We start from the raw sequence: 25,301 nt of genomic DNA, 5'->3' as shown, positions 1-25,301 counted from the left end.
CCCTTATGAAGTAGTAGTAAGGTGGTAACAGTCCCACTTTTTCATCACGTCAGAAGTGAGATAAAGATACTGGTCAAACCAGGATAGGCCACCTGCACTAGAAAACATTGCAATGGCTAAAGGAGTGTGTCCTGATTCTTGTCATGCATAGTTTGTCAGGGCTACCCCCAAACTCCTAAATCGCGCCATGTGAGTGGTGCCAGAATGACTGCAAAACTTTGCTCATTGGCTTCCATGGGCCTACTCACAGGCTTAAGATAAAGAACATGCTTTGCTGGGGCCCAAGGGAATGGTCTTAATGACTTGAAAGTGGCTGCTCACGTGAGCAATAATGATTCGCAAGGATTGGGGCCCAAGCCATGGAGTACAAATTCAGCTGGGATAGGCATTTGCAAGTTCAGATGCTTAGGTAAACTTCCTCAGAGGCCTGCACAACTGAGCTGGGATTGCAATATCATCACACTCTCTGGAAGTATTTGGGGGCCAGACCTAGCTGAAACCTGGAAGCAAAAAGCTGCATGAAAAGCAGAACAAACCAAAAATAGGCATTCAAACACTTCAGAGCTTTAGACGATGTTTCTGTCTAAGAAGGGGCAAAGACTGAGAGGGGTAACGTAACTTCCCTTGAAACTCTGTTCCCACTGCGGCACTTCCTGAAGCCCCACAGCTCTACTGTTTCTGTAAATCATGATGGCAGAAGAAGTATTATGGAGCATGATTTTCCAAGAACAGAAGGGATGTCTAGGAGCTACTTTCCCCCCCTCCCCCAGTTTACACAGCCTTATAGCCAGCATCGCAATTTTGTGCTGAAGAACAAAGGCCATTTGTTTGAGTTAGAGTGTGGATGGAAAGGATTCCAATGGTAGGAGACCTTCTCAAGAGTGGACTAAGCAATAAGACACACGCACAATCAGCAAGACAAAGAAAATCACAGCTGGAGGGGCTGTACTATACCAGAATATGCAGAACAAAAGCTTTGGCTTCTCTCCCCCTTTCCTGAGGATGAGCCATCTTAACAGTATCCCAACGTGTACGACACATTACAGGAATTAACCTCCTGCCCGAACCCTCACTACACTTACACCACGTTTGACAAATAGTAGCGGAAACCCAGCTGCAAAGACCCGCGTATCATCTACCTGGCGTGTCGAGTCAGACCCGATTTACAGGAAAATGAGGAGGGCTTTTGGATGCAGGTAATCAGATGATGCAGCACAAGCCCTGGTGTCACTCGTTAAGGAGCGCTTGGGTTGTAGGTCTACGCTGGTCGTAAAATGTATAATTTAAAGGGTCTTGAAGAAATAGCTGCCTTGGCAATCAGAAGCACTCGGCATCTTTTGCCACATACGGAAAGCATGCACCTGGGACCAGAGGGAACTGGGCAAAGACGAGCGAGCACGGCAGAAAGAGAGGTACAAACTACCCTGCGCTCCCCACTACAGGCCACCATCAGCCTCAGCCAGGCTCAAACAACGGACAGTCCTCAAGCTGCTGATGTGCCCTGCTGACCAGCCATGGTAGCCACATCTTAGATGCGGGGGTGCAGCAGGGTGGAAGGGTGAAAATGGACTAGAAATGAGGCACCTCTCATTCTCCCACCCCACACATTCCCACCCCTCTGACACTGACTGGAATTCAATGGTCACTCAGCAGCGGATGAAAATCATCAGGAAGATCATGCTCTAGCAGTCGACAGTCGACAAGACACATTAGAGAGGTTTCGGGCCCCTCCGCACTTGGCTACACCAGGCCCGAGTCACTTTAACAAGCAGTTATAAAGAGAAACGCCAAGGATTTTTTTCTCGTGGGGGGAAAAAAAGGACTAGCTCTGCCCTCCTCCCCACTCCTCTGAGCTATTCAGATACTTACCAATGCGTGATCGAACTTAAAAGTACTGATGTAATAGGCTGGGATGTCGGAGGCGGCCAAAGGCTCAGAAATCTGAGCGACAATTCCACATTCATCTAGGGGAAGACAAAGAACAAAAATAACGTTCCCAACAGAGCCCCACCATGGGAAAGCACTTGTAGGTCTGACTAGCCCCTGGTAATGATGCCAAAGGAGATAAGAAACCCACCAGCATTAACCCTGGGGCATAGATGCTGGAGACGGGGTGGGAGGGGCAAAGGGCCATGCCCCCCCGCCAACTTTTGAGAACCTGAACTTGCCAGAAGGGCAATGTGGGGTGAGAGAATGGGGGCCCACACTCCCTTCTTGGCCCTGGGTGAGAGCTGGCATGATGGTGGAGCCCCTGCCCTGCTGATATGACCAGTGCAGCAGCAGGCCAAATGGGAGTGAGTGGAGTTGCGACCCCATGTGCGAGGTCAAATTTGGCCCAATTGGGTTGCTTGGTCCCCTCACTTTTGCAGTCCTTCCAGTGCCACTGCCTGAGGATGATTAAAAGTGAGAAAAGGAATGAGAAATACAGAGGATAATGCAACCGGTATATACAATTCCCTAAACAGCTGCTTCATTCCAACTGCTTGGCCTTCGAATCCCAGGGTTTCCTGTAGGAACCTGGGTTAAGCGTCTGCACTAATATGGCTATTTCATTCGACTGTCTTTTGTGTATTTTCACTTAATCTGGATTCAGACAGCTGCTGAATTACACTGTGGACATATTGTGCCGATTCAAAATACCAGGTTAATACTGAAGGGGTATCTCTCTGCTAACAGGACAAGCTCTGAAAAATGAATGACTAACTCCTCTTGCTAAAGGCAGGGAACTTTTTAGTATGGAACACACTTTAATATATAGACGCTGTCTCATGGATACCTCCCCTGCCCATGGGCTATCATCCAGGCATGACTGCCCTGCCCACTGGCTAGTGCCCATTCACACTGGTGATCATGTAAGGTACCTGTGGCATCTACAGCAATCGCTTACATGCAAAAGTGACATCAGGGAAGTATTTAACCTCTTTTCAGCTGCTTTTAATGAGACTCAACAGCTGGAGTGAGGAGGAACCAGACCCATGTGAACAGCCACCTCTCTACAGGCCTGCAGCGCTCCAAACATCAGCTTGACAACTGTGCTGAAGCAGGAACGTCGTCGGTGCGTCCATCACAGAATGCCACGCCCAAACCTCCAACAATTCCTGTCTTCCCGCTAGCTAGCCTCACCAAAGAATTACAAATTGCAAAATGTTGTAAGCCCTTTATATTGCAACCCCTTTGGGGGTAGAGACCTAGTATCTATTTGGGACGGACAAACCCTGAACAACAAGAACTAAAGAGCAAGCGTGGGTCTGGCAGATGCACATTCTTTGTGAAAGACAACACTGCAGGGCTCAATATTGTCAGTCAAAATGATGGACTCCTGCTGCAGACTCAGGTAGTATTTTTTTCCCTTATAAAAGGGGAGCCCATGTCAATCTTTCGCTTTGCTTCTGTCATTCTACCCATTTCCATTGATTAGGCTGTTTTATCATTTCTTACGTGCTATTTCCCTTCTCATTTTATTCTCCCTGTAGCTTTGTAATTAGCGACCTGCTCAGGGGTGTGTGTGTGTGTGTGTGTGTGTGTGCGCGCACACGCGTAAAAAAACGATACCCTTCGCTTCCGTGTGCAGGCTCTTTCCTCCCCCAAACACACACAGTAGCACAAAGCCCTTTGCTGGCTGGATGAGTATTTACGGCCTGTTTAACAACTCAAGTGAGATGGCAGATGCTTGAAGGGAGAGAAAATAAACTGGGCTCCAAGAGGACACACTTCCCACTAGTAAAAGGCTGTGACCTTGTAGCACCAATAAGAATGGGAGTGACACAGCAGCCCCAGTGCACACCTAATCTCCTCTGCCAAGGCCCTTTGACTGACCCAAGGCCGCCGGTGTGTCTAAATTGCAATCCTAGGGTGTGAATGCAGCTCGAGCAGACGCACTGGAGCTAGCTTGGATCCTGGAGAAGTGAAGCTGTGGCTAGCAGGGATGGCCCACGCTGAACCGCGCTGCCAGGGTGTCACTGCTCCAGGACCGGAGCTAGCTAGATTAAAGGTAGCTCAGGTGTGTCTGCACTAGCTGCAGTCACCCCCAGGACTGCAGTATAGACAGATCCACAGACACAGTGAAGCACCTGGTATCCAGCCGCCATTCCAAGAAATGGTAAACGGAGCTGGAACTCCAGCCTTTCCGTAAGGGAAAGCCTGAGCATCCAACCAATTTGGAGCGCGAATTCTCATCCCCTCTCTTTACCAGCTGGGGCTGCCCTGAATCATACACTAGTCTATCGTTAGCGAAGTCTGCCCTTTCCCAGCGTTTCCTGACGGCTTGCACGGCAGGCACCGCTTTGCGTCGCGGACGGCTGAGGTTTGCCCAGGAAATATTTTGGCACGTCAACACTCGAACCCATAACCAGCATCTTTAAAGCTCCTATCCCCAGTCCTTGGTCCAAAGGCCAGAAGCGGTTTAGGAATGTTTGGTTTGAGATCACTGGAAGGTGGTAACACTAGATCAAAAAGGACATTGCAACTTGGAACCCTTCTCTTCTGACCTACGGAGTGATTGCCTATCAGACAAACACCTATAGCACAATCTCAGCCAATCATTTTCTTCCGGTGTGGAATCAGAACTGAGCAGGGTTGCAGAATTGGGCCCACCTATGCTAAAATGCTCCTGTTCATCTCATGTAGTAAATGGGACTATTCATGGGAGTAAACGCTGCAGGATCAGGCCCTATAAGCAGGAACAACATACTGCATTATTTGCCACACCTCCTCTTTTTCCTATTGGATCAATATAAATCCCAAAAATGTATGCACAGAACATGAATACTCAGAAGTATTTTCAGGGGTCTAATGAGAAACCACTAATGAGATTCAGGCTCCCTCACGGGCCCTTCACTCGGTCTTCCTCCTTCCCTCATTGGCGGCAGATAACACACCATCTGACCTGCCTCTGAGGAGGAGTAAATGCTGGACATCTCTTAGCCCTACTCACATGAACCCTGGATCTGCCACAGTGACTGGTGTTCATGCTGACCTAGTGACCCGGGCACCTTGCTCACTTGAAATCCAAGGATAAGCCACTACTGCATCAAAGCTAACTTCCAGTAGCTCAGAGTGACTCTTTTTTACTTGGTCCTAAGCCCCAAGAACACTTGCTCTAAGCTGACATTACTACCACCAAAAGCCAGTTATTTAAACAAATGGCCAAAATTTTCAAAAGTGACTAGTGATCTTGGGTGCCTTCATCTCTGGGTGCCCAACTTGAGACATTTTTAAAGGACCAAGTTTTTTTAAAGGGCACATTTTCTGAAAGGCAGGCCCCTTTAAAAGATCTCAAGTTGGACAATTCACCCAAAATAACAGGTTACTTCTGAAAAGCTTGGGCACTTTCTCCACGCTCTTTCTGCCAGATACACTTTGTAAAAGCCACGGTGATTTTAAAATGGGATGAGCTAAGAGGGAATTTAGGACCACAATTCTGCTCTCACAACTTGTGAGAATCTGTACTAAATCCACTGAAGCCACGCAATTGGCCTGGATTTACACTGGTGAAAGTCAGAGTAATATCTGTCTCCTGGTCTCACTAATGGATTTCTAAAATGGACCGAGCCAGCCTAGGCTTTTTCTGTTTCACAATGACATGAAAGCTCGTTGGCCAATATTTTTGAAACCAGGGGCCTAAATTTAGCTAACTCCATAGTCCAGCAATTCAACCTGGTGGGGGGGGAGGGCGCAACAAGAGATACCGGATACACAGCCCATTTGAAAATCAGACCATTCATCCTTGGGTTTAGTTGGAACTAAACTATTTTTTAAAATCTTGTTCCTCAACTCCACAATAGGCTGAAGACTCTTAAAAAACAGGCTTAGTCAATGCAACTGTTTTCCCTCCTCCTCATCAATCTCTACGTGGGAACGGCTATATTTGCACCCAATTGATTCTCCGACTGTTTACATACCAAAGCCAAGTGGCTGCCCGCCAATCCGAACCATCTTCCAGAGTTCTCCAGATGCACTTGTAAACAACAAATTATTAGGAAACCTATAAGAAAAAAAGTGAAAGTGAAAGTCTGCAATTAAAAGTACAGTAAAAGCTGTTTTATCCAGCATGTTAGGGCAATGGGGTGTGCTGGTAAGTGAAAAATGCTGGTTAATTAAGAGGGAGGGGGTTGGGGTATGAGAGGGAGTGCGAGGGAGGGTGTTGGGGTGTGGGAGGTCAGATCCAGGGGACTGCTTACCTCGGGGGGCTCCCTGCAAGTGGTGACACGTCATGGCTACTCCTAAGCGGAGGCGCGGCAGGTGGCTCTGCGTGCTGCCTCCGCCCGCAGCCACCACCCCCGCAGCTCCCATTGGCCGTGGTTCCCAGCCAATGGGAGCTGCATTGCTAGCACTTGGGAGGAGGGGGCGGGGGCAGCGCACAGAGCCACTTGCCGCACCTCCGCCTAGGAGCAGCCGGGACAGGTTGCTGCCTGCGGGGAGCTGCCCGAGGTGAGCAGCTCCCAGATCCGGCACCACGGATGCCCTCCCGCACAAAAACTCGCTCCCAGAGCCCACGCTCAATATCCCCTGCTGGCCCCGTGCCAGCTGGACTATAAACTGGTATTTCAGTGAAGATGAGAAATGCTCGTTTATAGAGCTTTCCGGTTGGTGAAGTGCCGGATAAAACAGCTTTTACTGTAGAGGTAACTTAAACGCCCCTTGCACCAAAATGATGGAAGGGCTCTTCCAGGTCTATAACTAGGCCTGGAAGGATTCAGCTTTTATTGCTAAATGTCGATTTCACCATACACACGCAAACGGATGTAAAACTATTTCCACCGATGATAATTACAGACAGGCAAAATACGAAAAAATGCTGCTTGAGTTTGATTGAAGTTTACTTTGTTCATTTTGATACATGACATTGACAATTTGTGTTTTAAAGGTTATAAAGCTTTTAACTTTTTGAATCTCAACATCTACTGTCATTAAATAGTTATTGTCTGACACAATTATCTGACAATTTTTGCAACTGTGAACGTTTAAATCAATAAAAAATGCTTAAATCACATAATTGTGTGAATCTCTGAAAATTTAAATCAATACAAATAAAAAATGTTTAAAAATAAACATTGATATTACCTGTCAAAATTATAATATATATATATATGGAATTTTGCCATAGCCCTGCCCGGCTTGAAATGGATAAGGAGCAGCAGGATTAAAAAACTGATGAGGCAAAACAAGGCAATTGGTACAGATGAAGCTAGCTTCAGGTTTTCTACTGTAAACATTACTCTGAATCGAGAAAGCCGTGTATGTGAGCAAGAGAGAGAACGCGCATGGAAACGTGGGAGGAGTCACAGAAGGGGCTTTCTGAAAAAAATTCTGCTCCCCAAATACCCAAATCTAGGGACTGTTAGTTCAAGGGCCCTAGCTGACACATGGAACCACCTGGAGAGAGAAGCTGCCCTCGCTCTGTCCATCTTAGGTATTTAGATGGCCCCCAGGAGGTGTCTGAGCACTTCAGTCTTCAGCGTGTTTATCCTCACAATGCCCAGCGACGTAAGGAAGTGCTATTATTGCCAGTTTACAGATGGGGAACTGAGACACAGAGAGATGAAGTGACTTGACCATGGTCACACTGAAAGTCTGTGGCAGAGGAGGGAATTGTGCCCAGGTCCCCAGAGTCACAAGTTAGAATCACAGAATATAGAACAGAATATCAGGGTTGGAAGGGACCTCAGGAGGTCATCTAGTCCAACCCCCTGCTCAAAGCAGGACCAATCCTCAAATCCCTAAGGATTGAGCTCACAACCCTGGGTTTAGCAGGCCAATGCTCAAACCACTGAGCTATCCCTCCCCTGGTGCCCAACTATCCTTCCTCCCTTTAGGAGCTCGATTCTGCCAGGCACAGAAGGCTTTTAGTCAGGAGAAGCTTCCCCAGGAGGCAACTAGCACCCCGCAGAATCAGGCCCTAAGGCAGTCATGACTCACATCAGACATGGCCTTGTAGGTCGTGATCAATACCTCAAACTGCTTCTGGATTCAACATCTGGTGCAGCCTTTAGCCCCTCAGCCCTTTAAGAGTTGTGTGCTCTCATCTGGGACTGGAAGTTGGAGAATAATACAAACATTACAGGATAGTATTTTTATTGGAGTCAGCTTGTTGGCTTGCAGGACAAATGTGTTCTGAGCTGCTGCTGCATGGGCAAGATGCAGGGCATTACCATGACAATGAGACACAGCACTGACTAACTACATGTGAAAGTGATGCCAGAAGATGGTGTCATTTAAAGCAGCCTGCATTCTGCTCCTATTCTTTGGGAATCTTGAACCTCCTCCCTGAGACTTTCTTGTCTGCACAAGTTCAACCTGCAAATGATGGGCTAACACTTTCCAAAGCACCTAAGAGACTTAAGAGCTTAAGTCCCATTTTCAATTAAATCTGATTGACTTTCAGTGAGACTTTCAGGCTCCCAAGTGCCTTCATCGCTTTTGAAAATGGGAGTCATGTAGGTGGCTTCTGAAAAATTTGCTTGTGGTCTTTTGGGGTCCAGATGAGCCCTGTGCCGAAGTCAGTCGTGGGCCTCACCTCTGCTGTGTCTGTACATCCATCACCAAGGAGATGTAACCCTCAATGAGAGAGAAGGAGAAAAAGCGAATGTGTCCAGAGTCTTCACTGCCCACCACCGTGTCTTTTACTCTGAAGAAACAAGACAAAACAGAATTAACACCAGCCAGCAGTGTATTGGAAACCCTAACCTTTCAAAGAGGACCCAGCCACTGAAATCAGAAGCAGTTCATGCATTCATCTTATTCTGAGAGAGCGAGTTGTGTCTAGTTTTTGTGCTTTTCCCTCCCTTCGCCCCGGGGCAAAAATTTTATATGGACTAACACTCTCGTTCCTGCCACAAACATGTGCTAATTTTATCAGGTGCATTTTGAGAAGAAGAGTTCTATTTTTAGGTCCAACTTTTCCTAGAATTGGCCCGCTTTTTGGCAGAGAAATCTGATGCCGTTCAAGCCTAGCTTGCAAGGTGTTAAGGGGTGGTAGCAATGCAATGCTGTCGCACTGCAATATGCCCACACGAGCTCATGGCATGAGCTAGTCCTGCTGGTTTAAATGTTTAAAGCCACCTAAATAGGAAGCAGATGTCCATTAATGGGAATTGGGCATCCTAATCTCCCCCGGGCCTTTGAAAAATCTCAACCGACGGTTGCACCCTCAAGAAGCCCACACTATACAGGATGCATTTTATATTGCACAGCGCCAGCCCTGGATTCCTGCCAGTCTTGAAGAGAGCAATGCATATTTGTATGTTCACACATGCTTGTCCAGATGGGTGTTGTGTGCCCCTGGTGTAAACGTACCCATTGGAGTAAAACATGACATCCATTAGGAGTGTAGCAACAGTTGGAAGGGTATCTGGATCCAGGCTGGTGACACAGAACATATTACTTGGACTGGAAAGAGGATGGATAACTGGCCTCTGAACTGAAAGAGAGAGAGACACACACACAGATATAAAGCCGAGTTGATATCAAGGTCACATCCGCTCAGATACTGTTGTTATCCTCAGTGCCATAGACCAGACTTCCAGTCTTTGTAAGATCAACAGGATGACCCTCAGGAAGGGGAGGACACAGTCTTCTTGGTGGAAGGCCCTTGTCTGCTGCATTGCCTACCACTAGAAAACAGGGTAAGCTGCGTTACAGGTAAGGCCCAAAGATAGCTGCTTTCTTCAGTCAGGCATCCCCTAGTAATGGGACATCAACAAGGTCCTGACAATATTCCTCTTTGAAGACAACCATTGAGAGTAATCAGTTACCAGGGTTAGGGAGCAGGGGGAGAAGGACAAGGTCCTCTGAATATTAACATTCTCCTCCTAATTGATACATGGAGCCTAAATGCTACAGTGGTGGGCACATGGGAAAGAAGTGGGGACTTCTGGTCAGTGTGTGAATTTCGTCAGTTACAGGAATCTCAAATTGCAAGATGGATAGCAAGGGCTTTCTAGCACTGTTGGACTATTTAGATGATGATATAATATCACTAGATCATCAATATTCATTTGCTCAGCATCACGACTCAGTCAGCTACACCCCAGGCTAACCGATCTCTCAGTGTGGCCAGACACCACTAGAAGGTGAGAGCGCGCCACACAGAGTGGGTGTGGGCTACATAAGCCCTGTGTAAGTGCTTCCCCTTGTATGAGACACCAGGACAGTCCCCTTCCCTAAGGCACAAACTGTCTATCAGATGGATTCAAATGAGGTAAGAGGCAGGCAGAGGTGGTGGCAACTGAAAATGGTAATACTTTAAAAAAAAATTTCCCTCTGATTTTTCGTAGTATCGGGGGGTGGGGGGGGAGAGAGGCACAAATGACATTTGACTGATGAGTGTTCACAGGCTTGGAACACAAACTCCAACCAAACAGGAGACCACACTAAAATGTCCTCATGATGAAAATGAAAAATGCCATTTTGGGGGGAAACTGACAGCTTTGTGGATCACAGATGGTGTGACACTGCACCCCCAATTTTTCACAGTGACATTATGATGATATAATTATGGCATAATTAGGATGCATTTTGCACAAGATGGGTCATGTGAGCTGTCATTGGAGAAGGTATGATTTGCTGAATATGATTATCCTATTTGTATGCGTGTATCATTTTTATATCTAAAGTTAGGAATATTGACTGTGTATCTGTATTTCAATCGTGCTTACTCTGGGTGACACCCACAACTGGCCTTTCTAGTATAACAATGAAGAAGCCAGACAGTGCTGCTGGCTCATCAGCAAAGACAATGGACCCTGGAAGAACTTAACCTTCCTGGAACATTCCAGACAGCCTGAAAGCAATGGCCGCTATGACTCAGCAAGGTATGCAAGGGCCTGTGACCAGGCCACATGTCTCTGGACTCCATCTTGGGATGTCAGTATTTTTCCACAAACCGGTCTGGGAACCAAGTTTTAAAACAAGGGGTTCCCGCCACATGCTAACGCTATATAAGGCAGGTAGTGACATCATCTGTTGTTCTTCACTCCCCACACAAGAAGACTCCTGGAAACACCTGAGGAACAAAGACTGAACTGGGGGAAGTGCTGGATGCAGGCTAAAGGGATTTCTAGACTGTATGGAAGACCAGGGGATTTCAAGCTGTAAAGCAAGCGCAGTTTATCTCTTCAAAATCTGCAGCCTGCTTGAATAATCTCTTAGGGTGAGAATCTGCTAATTCATATCCCATCTATACGGGGGGAGGGATAGCTCAGTGGTTTGAGCATTGGCCTGCTAAACCCAGGGTTGTGAGTTCAATCCTTGAGGGGGCCACTTAGGGATCTGGGGAAAAATCAGTACTTGGTCCTGCTAGTGAAGGCAGGGGGCTGGACTCGATGACCTTTCAAGGTCCCTTCCAGTTCTAGGAGATGGGATATCTCCATTAATTTATTATTTATTTATTATATAAAACTTAACTTGCGTTTTGTTTATTTGCTAGGTAATCTGATTTGATCTGTTGCTATCACTTAAAATCTATCTTTTGTAGTTAATAAACTTATTTTTACTTTATCTAAACCAGTGAATTGGAATGAGATGCATGGGAATCGTAGCTCAAGGGGCAAAGACTGTTGCATATTCCTCTTCACATTGGCAGGGGGTGGGAGGACTATGAGCTTACTCCGTACAGCTCCCTGTGCAGCACAAGATGGTATAATTTTGGGTTTATGTTCCAGAGGGGGTGTGTGCCTGGGGAGCTGAGAGTTACCTTGGCTGTAGTCTTTCTACTGTTGCTTCATGCAGTGGGTGTGTCCCTACCTGGGTGTATGATGGTGGAAGTGTAAGACCGGGAGTGTGTCTACAGCTTATCACAGCACACAGTGTGAGAGGGAGCCCAGGTTGGTGCATCAGAGGGCTCAGTGGTACCCCAGTTCCAGGTGGCATCCTGGGGGGAACCCATCACAGATGGAATCTCCCATCCAAGATCACATTTACTGTATCCTCGCCGCACATATATAAAACCCCTGCATAAAGCTTCTACCCTTTCCTCCTTCATAAACCTATTTTGCTATGACATTTACAAAAAAAGTAAAGAAATAAAAATAAAAAAACCCCAGTCAACATTGAATGGCTTTGAGAAGGTGCATTTGTGGCAGGTGGTTGCAGGGCAGTTGGCAGGGAAGTCGGTATTTGTGAATGCAATTAAAAAACAAAGCAACAGAGCAAACGCTTGTGCGCATATCAACGGTGTCAGAGAAACAAGGTGGATGAGGTAATATCTTTTACTGGACCAACTTCTGCTGGTGAGAGACACACGCTTTTGATGTACACACTGTTTCCCTCTTCCCATGCTCTTTGTATGTGGCTTGTTGTCTTAGATTACAGCATAGCTCGACTGATTGGCAGGGCTGGGGCTAACTGACCCTCACTTTATTCATGATCACGGTATATAGCTGACTGTTTCCTTCTCCTCCACCCCCTTTGTCACTTGTCTCCATAGACTGGAAGCTGCTCAGGGTAGGGACAGTCTGGTACTAATATATGTACAGCACCCAGCACAGTGTACCCCCAATCCCGATTGCTAATGAACTATCAATGTTCAATAGTATTGTCCATGCACCAGTCACTGTAGTGTGCAGGCGAGACTTAAGCGAAGCTGTTTGCATTAGACATGCTGAACTATGGTGCATTAGACATGAAACCAAGGTTTACAGACAATGTTATTTAAGGTGGAGAAACGAATTCCACATCTTGACTCTACACTTTCCTGTCTCTCCTTTTTGGGTCTTTGTTTCCCCAAAGGCAGCACACTGCGAAAAGAGGGCTTCTAGTTATTTACAGGTATGAAAATAACCACATAGTAATACAGGCTCCCAAATGGTAAAGCCACAATTCTGCAAAGCACTTCAGCATGTGCTTCATTTCCAGCACATGCATAATTCCCACCAATGGCAATGGGACGTAAGGAGGTACTTAAAAAGTGAATAGGGATGGACGTAAGCACACGGAACATTTAATGTAGGTCAAATGTTGAGCCTGGGAACTTTGACAGGCTCACAAACACTTTAAAAGCGTCAAATATTTTCTCAAAGTAGACCAAAAAATTGAAGAAAAAGTGAAATGAAAATTCTTCTAGGTCATCTTTCTGTGATAGGTCAGAGAGGGCCTGCTGTGTTCTCCCTTGGGATCTTCTCCTTGTTTAGAAATAAACTACCATAGCTGTCTAAGGTAGAAGTATAGCAATGGGGTGGAAAGCAGTTTCTCTCTGTAGTGGTTCTCCTACTCAACTCTAGTATCCTCTAAAGCAGGGGTAGGCAACCTGCGGCACGCGAGCTGATTTTCAGTGGCACTCACACTGCCCGGGTCCTGGCCACCAGTCCGGGGGGCTCTGCATTTTAATGTAATTTTAAATGAAGCTTCTTAAACATTTTAAAAACCTTATTTACTTTACATACAACAATAGTTTAGTTATATACTACAGACTTAGAGAAAGAGACCTTCTAAAAACATTAAAATGTATGACTGGCACGCAAAACCTTAAATTAGAGTGAATAAATGAGGACTGGGCACACCACTTCTGAAAGATTGCCGACCCCTGCTCTAAAGGCACCTAATGAAAATAGGCTAAATTGCTTTCTCCAGAATATGGTAATATGTATTTTTAGATTTTACTTTTTTCTTGTGTTTTTACATGCCAAAAAGGGGATTAACAGCCTGAAATAGCATGAACATTCCACAGGAAGTTTGAGAAATACAGAAAATGCACCCCCACTCTCCCAACCCGAGGTAGCTCTGGAGCCTACTGATGCCTCCACAAAAGCACCGACGAGCAGGGCCCATGCAGGTCCTTACCCAATTTCGGCTTGACAAACCCATTCGTTATCCCGAAGTCGTCGGCAGCCACCGTCTCCCCGTTCACGACCCTGAGGATGGTGAACTCAGCAGCCAACGTATGCATCACGAAGGGCAGGTCCCGCTCGCGTATCTGAGGACAGGGACAGAGACGGGCGTGTGACAATGCACCCACTTCCCCACTGTCTGAACTGGACAACGGATCAGATCACAGGTGTCCTTATGCGCTGCTGAGCCATAGGAAAACGTACACACAACACACGCTCGGAACAACAAGGCCTGGAGGTTGTCGCAATCCGACGGGTATTGGGTTACATGAATTTGGTGGCCTCCGTCCAACTACCGGTGGGCCTGATTCTGGAATCAGCAGAAAGACTCCTATCGACTTCAGCGGCATTCACATCAGGTTGTAAATGTCCAAGGACCTTGCCAACAATAAAGTGGTGAACCCCCACTTTAGCATTACTTCAAGTATTTAATGATTGCAACCCTCCCCTTTTTTTTAAGGTGTAATTGGAATCTCTCCTTTGCCCCCATTCCAGCAAATTCTGCTGGGGAACACGGAATCACAAGCAGCCCTGGCCATCTTATTTGGTCTTACCAGGATGAAGTCGGTCTGATAGGTGGACAGCATGAACACAGAAATGTTTTGGTCAGCCAGCGGCGCTATTACTGACTTGGCAATCTTGGTCACCCCGATGGGCTGAGAGCTGGAGAAGCTGCCTCCGCCTGAAACCACATTGAGAGCCAGCCATGTAGCATCTGCCACACTCAAGTGTTCTGACGAAGGGAGCTCTGAAAAGAGATGGAGAGAAAACAGACGTAAATTTCAGCGCCAGAGAAACCTAGGTCACTATGTGACCATCAGATCCATTTCCGTTTCTGAATCCATATGGAATTATGTAGAGAAAGTTTATTATGAGCCTAAGACATATGCTAGAGCATTGGTGGGATGCAGCACTGATGCTACAACATAAAAGGTGGCATCAATTCCCTGTAATATTACTGGGTTCTCTCTCTGATCTCTTTCAGCTAATTTCTCTTTCCCTTGTTTTTTTGCAGCTGTCTAGAGTTCTTTCTATACATAACTACCCCTAACTAGAGGGGAAGGATGATCCAGTGGCTTGGACACTAGCCCAGAAACTAAGAGACCTGGGTTCTACTCCCTGGTCTATCACAGACTTCCTGTGTGTCCTTGGGCAAGTGACTTAGCTTTTTCCCTGCCTCAGTATAGCCTAGAGGATAAAGCACTAGACTGGGACTCAGGAGACCTGGGTTCTACTCCCAGCTCTGCCACTGGCCTGACAGGTGACCTGGCCAAGTTACTTCACTTGCCTGTGCCCCATTTCTCCATCTGTGAAATGGGGATATAATGAGAGTGACCTCCTTTGTAAAGTGCTCTGAGATCTACTGATGGAAAGGGCTATATAAGAACCAGGTATCATTATCACCTGTAAAATGGGGGTAATTGCATTTCCCAACCTCAGTGGTTTTCAACCTTTTTTCATTTGCAGACCCCTAAAAAAAGTTCGAACAGAGGTGTGGACCTCTTTGGAAATCTTAGACATAGTCCGCAGACCCCAGGGGTCCACGGACCATAGGTTGAAAACCACTGCCCTACCTCACAGGGTTGTTGTGAGGATAAATACATTAAACATTGTGAGGCACTCAGATACTACAGTACTGGATTCCATATAAGTACCTAAGACAGAGAACTCTCATATTTATTCCTTTTTATTTACCTCTAGTCTGGGGAGTTTAAATTTTTTAAAATTCATTCACAGTGTTTTTTAATTCATGGTGATGTTTTTTTAATTAATAGGTTTTTTTATTCATTAGTTTTCAAAAAATTTTAATAGTTCATCAGATTAGGAAAAGATTCAGCAACCGAGTTCTGAACTTCTCTGTAGTCCTGGACTGCTCAGATTCAGGATTTCCGTTCAAGCAGTCAGAGGGTCTGCTGCAGCGTTCAGACCTGGACCCAAAGCTGAGTTGTGTTTGTATGTGGGATTCAGATTATTTGCATCACAACAGCACCCAGACGCCGCAAAAGAAGCAAGGGCCCCGCTGTGCGAGGCGCCAGACAGACATGTAGTAAAAGACAGGCCCTGCCCCACAGAGCCTACAGTCTTCATTTAAGACAAGATGTAATACGTGAGTGAAGCAAATGAAGAGAGGATGACAAGGTAACAGGCATACCTGCATGTTCTCTAGAGCCATACAGAATGTGTAAGTAGAAGGTAGGCTTTTCAAAGATGCCTACAGGATTCAGACACTCCATTCCCCTTCATTTCAATGGGAATTGACCAATTAAATCTCTCAGGCTACTCTGAAATTCTCAGCCTGGCCAACATTTTCAGATCCGTTAACAGCAGTATTTTTAGAAACAGGAGCAGTGAAGGCTCACAGCCTTCTTATGGTGTCCTTGGCAAAATGCAAAAACATCTACTTCATTTGGATACCTTCCAAAGACAAATCACTCGTATGAGAGGCAGCACTGTCTAATGGCTATGGGCACAGGGCTGGAACTCTACTATTCCCAGCTCTGCTACTGACCTTGCTGTGTGACCTTGGAAAGTCCCTTCACCCCATGCCTTGGTTTCCCATCCCACTTAGCGTCCGTCTTTTCTTTTCAGATTGTACGTTCTTTTGGGGCAGGCCTGTTTCTTACTGTGTTTGCACACAGCGCCTAGCACAAAAGGGCCACTGTGATACAATACACAGTACCACCATGATAAGAAAGGGAGAGCGTTGCAAATCTTTAATAGACCGATCGACAAATACGGTGTTAACTTCGCTTCCCTGAACAGCCACAATTGTACGTAGCATAAAAAACAACCCTGAACAAACAAATGACAAACAAGGCGTGGAGCGCTCCGCTCTTGTGTTTTGCTGTTTAGCTTCATAGGCCAATTACTGAGATAGCAGAGTTTAAGGCTGGCTGCACGGCATCGAAACTAGGCACCAGGGAAGCTGGGTAAGTTGGCATATCAATCACCTTTGAGACCCCAGCACCAGCCGCACGTGGAAAAATATTTCAGCCATGTATCCAAGCTTGTTTTCTGATCAGACAATGCTTTCCATCACAGAGCAAAACAAAACAAATCCCAACACTACATCAATTGACAGGGAGAAACCAGGTCCCAAAATTACCCGGGCTGACTTAATAAGCCACTGATGCATTTTCTTCCTCTATTCCCACCCCAGCTCCTCTCTCCAGAAACAAAGTGCTCCTTCTAGGACATGTATTTACTTCTTGGCAGAGCAAAGCAGACAAGCTCACACTAAGGCCACCTCCATGTCATGCATATTCACAGCTCTGCTCTGACATCACCAAGCTATTAAAGCAGAGACGTCCCCCTGGATCTCACTAAGCCATGGAAAAGTCAAGCTATTCCCACCTCTTTCCCAAAGTCTCCAGTCCTATGCAAACACTTAGACCGTAAAGCAACCATGCCACGCATCTTGCGCTGATGGGCTCGGCGGGTTGCTGGGACAGAGCTGAGCCAGGCCAGAGACACACTCTGGGATTGGGATCCCTGAGGCTGTAACACGTTGGTCTAATTTCGGTTGCTGGGTTTAACATTCAGGTGCTGTGTGGTGTTGGTGGCCTGTGACAGAGGGGATCACACTAGAGAATCTGGTGGTCCCTTTTGGCCTTAAACTCTATGGATCTAAGAGCTTTGAGTTCTGTGAAATGAATCTGAAAAGCATATTGCAAGTCGCCAGGGAAGGTGAACCAGAGAGCTGCAGTGGGGAAGACCCAACCTTTTATCCCTCAACAACCTTTTCCTCGAGGGTGGAAGAGGCCCATTTGCCATTTATGTTTGTAATTACTGTGAAGTGTTTATGATGTTAGTTTAATTGGGTTTAACAAACCCTGTGAAGCGCGCCGTATAGTCATTTTCTTTACCTAAGTAACCTGCATCTCTTAATTCAATTAACATTAAAAAAATGGAGTATGGAAAGTGACTGAATGACCACTTCTGGACACTGTTTCCAAAAGGCAGCCGGAGGGAAAAGTGCAACCCCAGTTTGAATGAAACAAACGGACAGGAGGCTTGACAATTTCTTCTAAATAGCATCAAATAAGCTGGGGCGAGGGGAAGGGGGGAAGAGAGAAGTGCCTAGCCCAAAGAGCTGTAAAATGTGCGAGGTCCAAAGGGTGCTGGAAACACCAAATGCAACAGTAACACAGACTCAATGAGGCAGAATAAGCTAATAAGTGAAAAGGGAAGTAAGCAGTGCTGGTGTTTCACCGCCAGTGGAAAGTCAGCAACCAACCATGCCTAGGGTGACGAGATAGCACCCGTGAAAAAACAGGATGGGGGCGGGGGTAATAGGCGCCTATATAAAGAAAAAGTCCCCAAAAACGGGACTATCCCTTTAAAAACGGGACATCTGGTCACCCAAACCATGCCTCTTCCCGCACAGGAACAAGGATGGATTGGTTGGAAATTAGTCCTGCTTTGAGCAGGGGGTTGGACTAGATGACCTCCTGAGGTCCCTTCCAACCCCGATATTCTATGATTCTATGGAGAAACCCCAAATGGTAACCTGCAAAGCTTTGAATAGAGGTGAGCAACAACATCTCACTAGTGAATGCCTGGCAAGCGCAGACAGGAAAAACACCTAGGAATTCAGATGCTACCTCCAAGTTCTCAAGTTTGCAGAACTGGCATGGAAATCTCAATCATATTTCCCTTGCTCCTACCAGATGTCCCATGCTTCCCACTTCTAATCAAAACAATGACCTCTCTTACCACTCCCGACCGGAACAAGGATGAGTAAGGAATGTGACAATTAACAATAATTTTTAGAAAAGTTTGGGAGTGGGTGGATTTTTTTTTTAAATGAAGCTCCCAATAAGGTTCAGTTTTGGTTTGAATTGTGTGTGAAGGTTTGTATAGGGTAACGTTACACAGGGCAGGGCATGCTCTCTGGGAAGGGCACAGTCTTTCAGTTCAGCTGCCCATGTCCCCATTAAACAAACCTCACTGGGTAACCCACTAATTGTTGGCACGCGTGGATGAGCCAAAGGGTTCACGTCATCACTTTCATTCATGTTAAGTGAACTGCTGTGGAAAATAATGTGCTTTCAAGAACTCACCACCCACATGGTCATTCAGCAGAACGCAGCACCAGTTTCCATCTCCCTTTGAAGCACCAGTTATGGCCCACTGTTGGGGGTCAGGATATAGGATTAGATGGATCTATATTCTGTTCTGGTATAACAGACCCCTATGTCTCTTTCCTCTAACTCTCACCAGATCTTCTGAAATCTGCAATCCCCACCGAGTACAGACAGATTCAACACAGAATACGTGATTTCCCCTCAGCAGGATGTTAAAGGAACACCAGATGTTGGCCACACAAAGACAAAAAATAGAAGAATAAAATATCAAGTTTGGAAGGGACCTCAGGAGGTCATCTAGTCCAACCCCCTGTTCAAAGCAGGACCAATTCCCAGACAGATTTTTGCCCCAGATTCCTAAGTGGCCCCCTCAAGGATTGAGCTCACAACCCTGGGTTTAGCAGGCCAATGCTCAAACCACTGAGCTATCCCTTCTTGCTACCAACTTCGATGGACTGGCTTAGAAGCATGAGTGAAAATTGCTTCTTCTTGCAGCACGTATTTGTAGATAGAATGATACTCTTCCGAAATATGTTTGGGACAATTTCGGACAACCATGACAATTACTTTAGAGTATTCATTGCCAGGAAATAAGATATTGCAGTTCATTACACAGACACCAAAGTTCTTCCTCACACTGTCATGGCTTTCCTTTGTGACCCTGACCAAGTCAATCTTTCTGTACTTTAATTCCCCCCCCCCCCCCCACATCCCCAATTTGGAAAATGGGCATAATAAATTGTTGCCTACACCAAAGAGAAACTTGCAGGGCTTACTTAATGTTTGGAAAATACCTCCACCTACTGTCCCTCCAGCAAAGCCACTGTACACATACAAAATATTATTAGAAAGTGGAACAATATAATAACAATGCATCAATTTTTCTTCCTATAGTTAAGATGTAAATTGTTCCAAACGTTCTATGAAAGGGTTACAATTATGGGGCCACAATGGTAGTTGGAAAATAAATAGTTTTGTACATTTCATCTGCTTACATAGAAAATTGGATGAGTCTGTGTTGGGTACAGCCACATGGAAAATGTTCCCTTTGTTAGAAAGAGTAAACTGTGGGCTGTTTTATATGGCATTGGTTTCAATCTTTCTTCAATTAGACACCCATTTAGGAGTCATGTATGTATGTTAGTGATGAAAATGCACATGTCTGACAGATTTGTACTGGTGAAGGGAGAGAAGCAAAGATGCTTTGTTTGCTCATATATAAATAATTTTTTTATTTGGGTTAATACACTGGCTCATCTCATCAGTACTAGCAGTGAGAGTCAAATCTTAATTGAGTATATGAATAATTTTTATTACAGTGATGAACTGCATATGTTATATGATATTACCCAATAGTAAATGACTGCTCAACTGATTCCTCAGTATATGGTTGAATGCTTATTGGCAGTACTGCCGACTCCAAATCTTCAAAAATCATGAGTTTGACCCTCCAAAATCATGAGTTTTTTTTTAAATAAATGTTGTCCCCCTTTTAAATGCCTTCTGTTTTTCGAGCCTTTAGGGCACAATCGCATCATGTTTTCAAGCTTCTCTCTGCATTCACAAGGGCTAGAAACCTACTTTTTTAACCATGAATGTTGAGATTCTCATGCATCATCATAACTCTGGTAGCTGGAGCTTTAAGAAAAGCATTAATAATTAATAATCATGATACAAAATGTGGAGCGCTCCCATGGATTTTATTTGAAAACACAATTTTTTTTGACGATTTCAATAAAAAGGCTCTTGAAAATCTTCCTTTTTTTTTTTTTAATCCTTCTGCAGTTTTAAATCCCTAATGAAGTGAGGGATTATCTTTGGTTCTAAGGCCTGATTCAACACCCAGCAGTCTTTCCATTGACTTTAACGGGTGTTGGATAAGGCCTATCCTGAGAAAGGCCTGTTAGGTTGCTGGAGGTTGCAACATGGTACAATTGGGAAGAACGCACAACAAGGGGAGAAAAAAAACAATTATTACTTTGACCTAGGAAATGACGCAGCTTGCTTCTCCCCTTGCCATAAAAGGGATGCAAAAGGTTTGACAGGGCAAGGGAAGTGAAGTAAGGTTTCTATACTGTACACAGAAGGACGTTCACAGCCGGGACTTTGAGCTAGCCTTTACCAGTCAGGAAACAGCTATTCCTGTATGATGTAGTGCAGCACAGAGAGAAAAGCAGGCAAAGAGAAGCAAAATCAACCCATCAGTCAGTCTCCTCACAGGGACTCCATTGGGGCAGCTGTACAACATCTAACGGCAGATTAAATACCTCAGGGATTTTACAATTCAAATAGTAACCTTCTGGGGGATGCAAAGCTCTCCCCCATTCTTTATTTTTCATGTCCGCTGGCCTCTAGCTTAATAATTGGTCACCAAAGACATTTTACTTGCCAGACAAACTATACATGACCACAGTTGGCAATTTCCAGGCACCAACGTGATGCAAATCGGTTGCTAGGCAGAAAAGTCCCTGGCTTCAGTTTGAGTTGAGTGCCGTATTTAGCTCCTCTAGCAAGTGACTTACCCGAACACAATAGCTCGAATGGATGAAAGGATTTAATTTGATCTAGGGCTAGAAAACAAAATGATTATATCCAAAGAATAAACGTGTCTGTGCATGAAGGAAAGAAGGAGGAAAACAAAAAACCCTCAACAACTTTGATCAACTAAAAATCACCTTCTCCCCTGTCAGTCCTGTTCTAATTCTGATTTCATCAGTGGCTTGTTCTGGGAAAAGATTTCTGTATTCCACTGCTATGCATCAATTCTTATACAACCAGGCAGGTTCTGCAATTTTTTCCATTAAAGCGAACGACAAAAATTTATTCTGGTCGTTTGGTCATCTGTCACCCTCGCTTCTCTTCTAATGGCAACAGTCAAGACAGCATGCATCACAATCAATTCTAGGAGATAGCACCTCGAGTGCGAGCCATGAAAGTAATGGTGTGAAAGGCCCTTTTCGCTGTTCAAGAAACAGTCTTGGAATCACATTTCTGCACAGCGGTGGGCACCCCAGTTTCACAAATGGGAACAAAGACATATAGTCATACACAAGTGGCACTTGGCAGGTCAGTGGTTATATCTCACCCAGTGGCTCATTAGGAATTTTTAAAGCATTAGTTAGAGAGAAAGCACGTGTTAGAACCAGCACTGTTTGCATATGAGACTATAGGTTTATCAGGGGTCCTGGTGGAATATAAATTTCAGCTTTATATTATATGCGTTTGCGCGCAGACAGACACAGACACTCCCCTATCTCTTTACATCTTCCACTTTCATTCCTGGGAGAACTTCAGTGGCACCACACCCCTTAAAACCATAACAACTTTAAATGTGTGTCATTGTGCTTTAAATACTTTCTTTTTAAAGTAGCACAGAAAATTGAAATTTTCATTCCAACTCTCCCCGCCCCAAAGCAAGCTGTGAAATCTTAATTCTCATCAACATATTTAGATATTATTGCACACTTGAACACACACACACACACACACACACACACACACACACACACACACACACACGTTAAAAAGAACATTATTAAGATTGCAAAGTCAAGCACTCAAAAGTTAGGAAATGTCACATTCCTGATGCAAAGGCCACTCCTTCTCCTGAACGTGGGGGCACCAGAGGGCGGTGGTGGTTTTTGAAATGGTTGCTAGCATTTTTTAACGTGGGTAAAACAACATATTTTCCCCTCACCTTGTTCTCAGAAATGGCTGAACCATTTTGACTGAAATTTCCACCCACCCACCCTCAATTCAGTTCAAGGCAGACTTCCAGCATGGAAAATTTCAGCCCCAACTGTGAAGGTCTGACAAAGTTGTAAGCAACTGAAACGGGGTCTTACAATGGGAAACGTCTGGCAACCTTTCTAATAGGCGGTACCACCAGCCGCACCTATACCATGCGCTTCACTCTCCTAACGTTTTCCTTGGGAGATGTGCGTTTTGAGTGTTCGAATGAGACCAGGAAGGAACGTCCCACAACTTTGCATCGGAGACAGAGAAGATGGAGTGTAATAAACACACGACTGTCAGCCCATAAGAGGTGGAAAGATTTGCTACCTTTAAATGAAGGAAAAAACACAAATGAGAAACATGACCAGCCATCTCCCTTCCCAAGTTCCTTGGAGCAGGGACTGTTTCTTGGAACTGCGCTTGTGCAGGGCATAGCACAATGCAGTCCTGGTGCATGCCTGTGGCTCCTAGGTGCGATCATAATACATATAATCAGTGTCAGCAATGAGGGCCTGCAGCTAGACTGGGACCAGCAGGTTAACCACAGCTGAAACCCCTAAGTGGCAAAGCAGCATTACCAGGACTGCTCGTAAGCCCAGCAGTAGCATTTGGCCAGCAGCTGCTCAGCGCACTCGTCTCTCCTGCATCTGCCTCGTCTCCAGCCGTGCTCCAGCCCTGCCTTCACTCTGTCCCAGCCCTCCTCCTGGTTCCTGACTCTGGCTCTTGGCTCGACTCCTGGTTCCTGACTCTGGCTCTGACTGACCGCCTGCCTGCCACTAGGCCTGACCACTCACGTCTTGGCCCATGACAATAAGGAACAACTAGGTCTGTATTTTTAGTGGTCTGTGGTGCATCCGGCACATTTTTCAAGCGAAATTTGTCTCAAGATCCCCAAATGCTGTTTCAGGCTTTCGTACACCAAGGATTAACTCGTCTGAAAAAGTTATTTGAAGGGCTACATTAAAGCGAGTAACTAGTTTAATGGTCTCATGCTTTAGTGACAGTCTGATTCAAACAACATTCCATCTAATAACAGGTTTGGATTTCATACCATTCATGTGGAGACTACAGATTACACACACAGAGAATTTCACACCATGACCCCAAGTTACTAACTTCATCTGACTGCAAGAACGCTTATTATTCACAAACATGGGAGTTATTTACACCCTTCCCTTGAGTGAATCATAAACTCATTAGTCCAACCTTTATTTCATAAAAACTAGGAGACGAAGAAAGCTGATTCCAAGCCACTTTGATCAATCAAAACATTTCACCCGGCTGTGATGTCAAACAGAGAGAAGTGGCTCATAACCAGCATTATCAAGTAGGTTAACAAAAACCACTAGCAACCTAGAGAGTTGCTAGAAGAACACTGTATTGGCGCAGTGAGACTTGCTGAAGTTTCAATGGCTCCATAAGCAATTTGGCATTTTCTTTGGTTTCTGAAACAACTAAACCACATTTTGAAAATAAAACTGAACATTTATTCCAGGAAAATACTTTGTTTTCTGATGAGCTCTACCAACCATAATGTACATTACGATCACTAATACAGAAGCTGCAGTTAACCAGAGATATCGAGAGAGGTGATGGCAAAAGGCTGCGGTGAAGAACTAGAATACATTTTCCCTGGGAAGCCAGAACAGTACGCGCTAAAGTACTTGGTGTTTGCTTACTTATTCCACCCTCTGCTAGTATGAAATGCCAGGTCAGGAGCAGTCCCAGCTTTCTGGGTCTGACTGTTTGCTGGAAGTGTTATAAAACAGGAGGCAGCAGTCATTCCCTAGACTATTTCTAGTCCACAACGTTTTTGTGCATGGTGTAAGACATTTCATCTCAGCACCTCTAGGAGGAGCACAGCTTCCCGCTGCACTAACAGTGCCGCGGTCTGCTTCTCTTTGGCTTATCCAGCTTCCATTTTCCAACTGATTTCCTTTCCAGCAGAGGTCCTCATTCCAGACCTGTCTGTTTAAATGGATGCACGGCATACAGATTGGGGAAAAAGCAGGCTCCGCCACTGAAAGTTTTTACTAGTGGGTTGATTAGTGGAAGCAGAGGTGGCAATGCATTTATGCCTGGGGGGCGGTGGGAGGAAAAGCTTCTTAAAATGACCATCTCTGGTCAACGCCGCGTCCTCGGCTGCATTTGTATAGAGCAGAGAGGGTGCCATGTGGCCACTTGACCTATTTACAACTCTGGAGTCTCCTGTTTATCCCAGTCCCTGTTTTCCAATTAAAGGCGCCAACAGAAATTTGGACTGGTTCCAGCAAACCAATGTGTCTGGCACATCGCTGGGACTGGAGAGAACAACCAACAACTTTAACCCACTATAAACTATCCAGCTCTTTCAGATGTATGAAAAACACACTAACAAAACAAACTGAAAAACCTATTCCAAATAAAGAACTACACAGGGGCTGCTGTTGAACCTTGATGCTGCTGCTACAGGATCCAAAGGCCTCAAACATGTCTGGGGTGAATGGAAGATCCAGCTCCCCCATCTGGCTCTCCTGTGCAGGGGAGTCCAACGGGACTGGACTTGACAGCCCTCCCTGCAAGGCCAGAGTCAACGGTGCCAGTTCTGCCAGAGCAGGGGCTGGGTGTCCTGGCACGGGACGCACTCCGTGAGCGCATTTGTGCTCGACTGCTCTAA

At 45.5% G+C, this 25,301-nt stretch overlaps 1 protein-coding gene across 7 annotated transcripts in view; it reads right to left on the bottom strand.

The window, feature by feature from the left end:
• CASTOR2 (cytosolic arginine sensor for mTORC1 subunit 2) overlaps positions 1-25,301 on the bottom strand; it is a 197,346-nt gene that overhangs the window by 43,307 nt on the left and 128,738 nt on the right. For all 7 annotated transcript variants that reach the window (XR_010593920.1, XR_010593919.1, XM_065573383.1 and 4 more), the window contains exons 3-8: positions 14,378-14,571; positions 13,777-13,909; positions 9,295-9,418; positions 8,516-8,626; positions 5,901-5,983; positions 1,870-1,964 (exon numbers count right to left, since the gene is read on the bottom strand). Coding sequence is in view for 5 of the 7 variants with exons in the window: in XM_065573383.1 (XP_065429455.1) it covers positions 1,870-1,964; positions 5,901-5,983; positions 8,516-8,626; positions 9,295-9,418; positions 13,777-13,909; positions 14,378-14,571 (740 nt within the window). In the remaining 2 variants the exon portion in view is untranslated. The remainder of the gene's footprint in view (positions 1-1,869; positions 1,965-5,900; positions 5,984-8,515; positions 8,627-9,294; positions 9,419-13,776; positions 13,910-14,377; positions 14,572-25,301) is intronic.

Source organism: Chrysemys picta, chromosome 19, assembly GCF_011386835.1.
Source record: "Chrysemys picta bellii isolate R12L10 chromosome 19, ASM1138683v2, whole genome shotgun sequence".
Lineage (NCBI taxonomy): Eukaryota > Metazoa > Chordata > Testudines > Emydidae > Chrysemys > Chrysemys picta.
The sequence above is the reverse complement of the archived record's forward strand: the minus strand, read 5'-3'. Positions and strand labels throughout refer to the sequence as shown.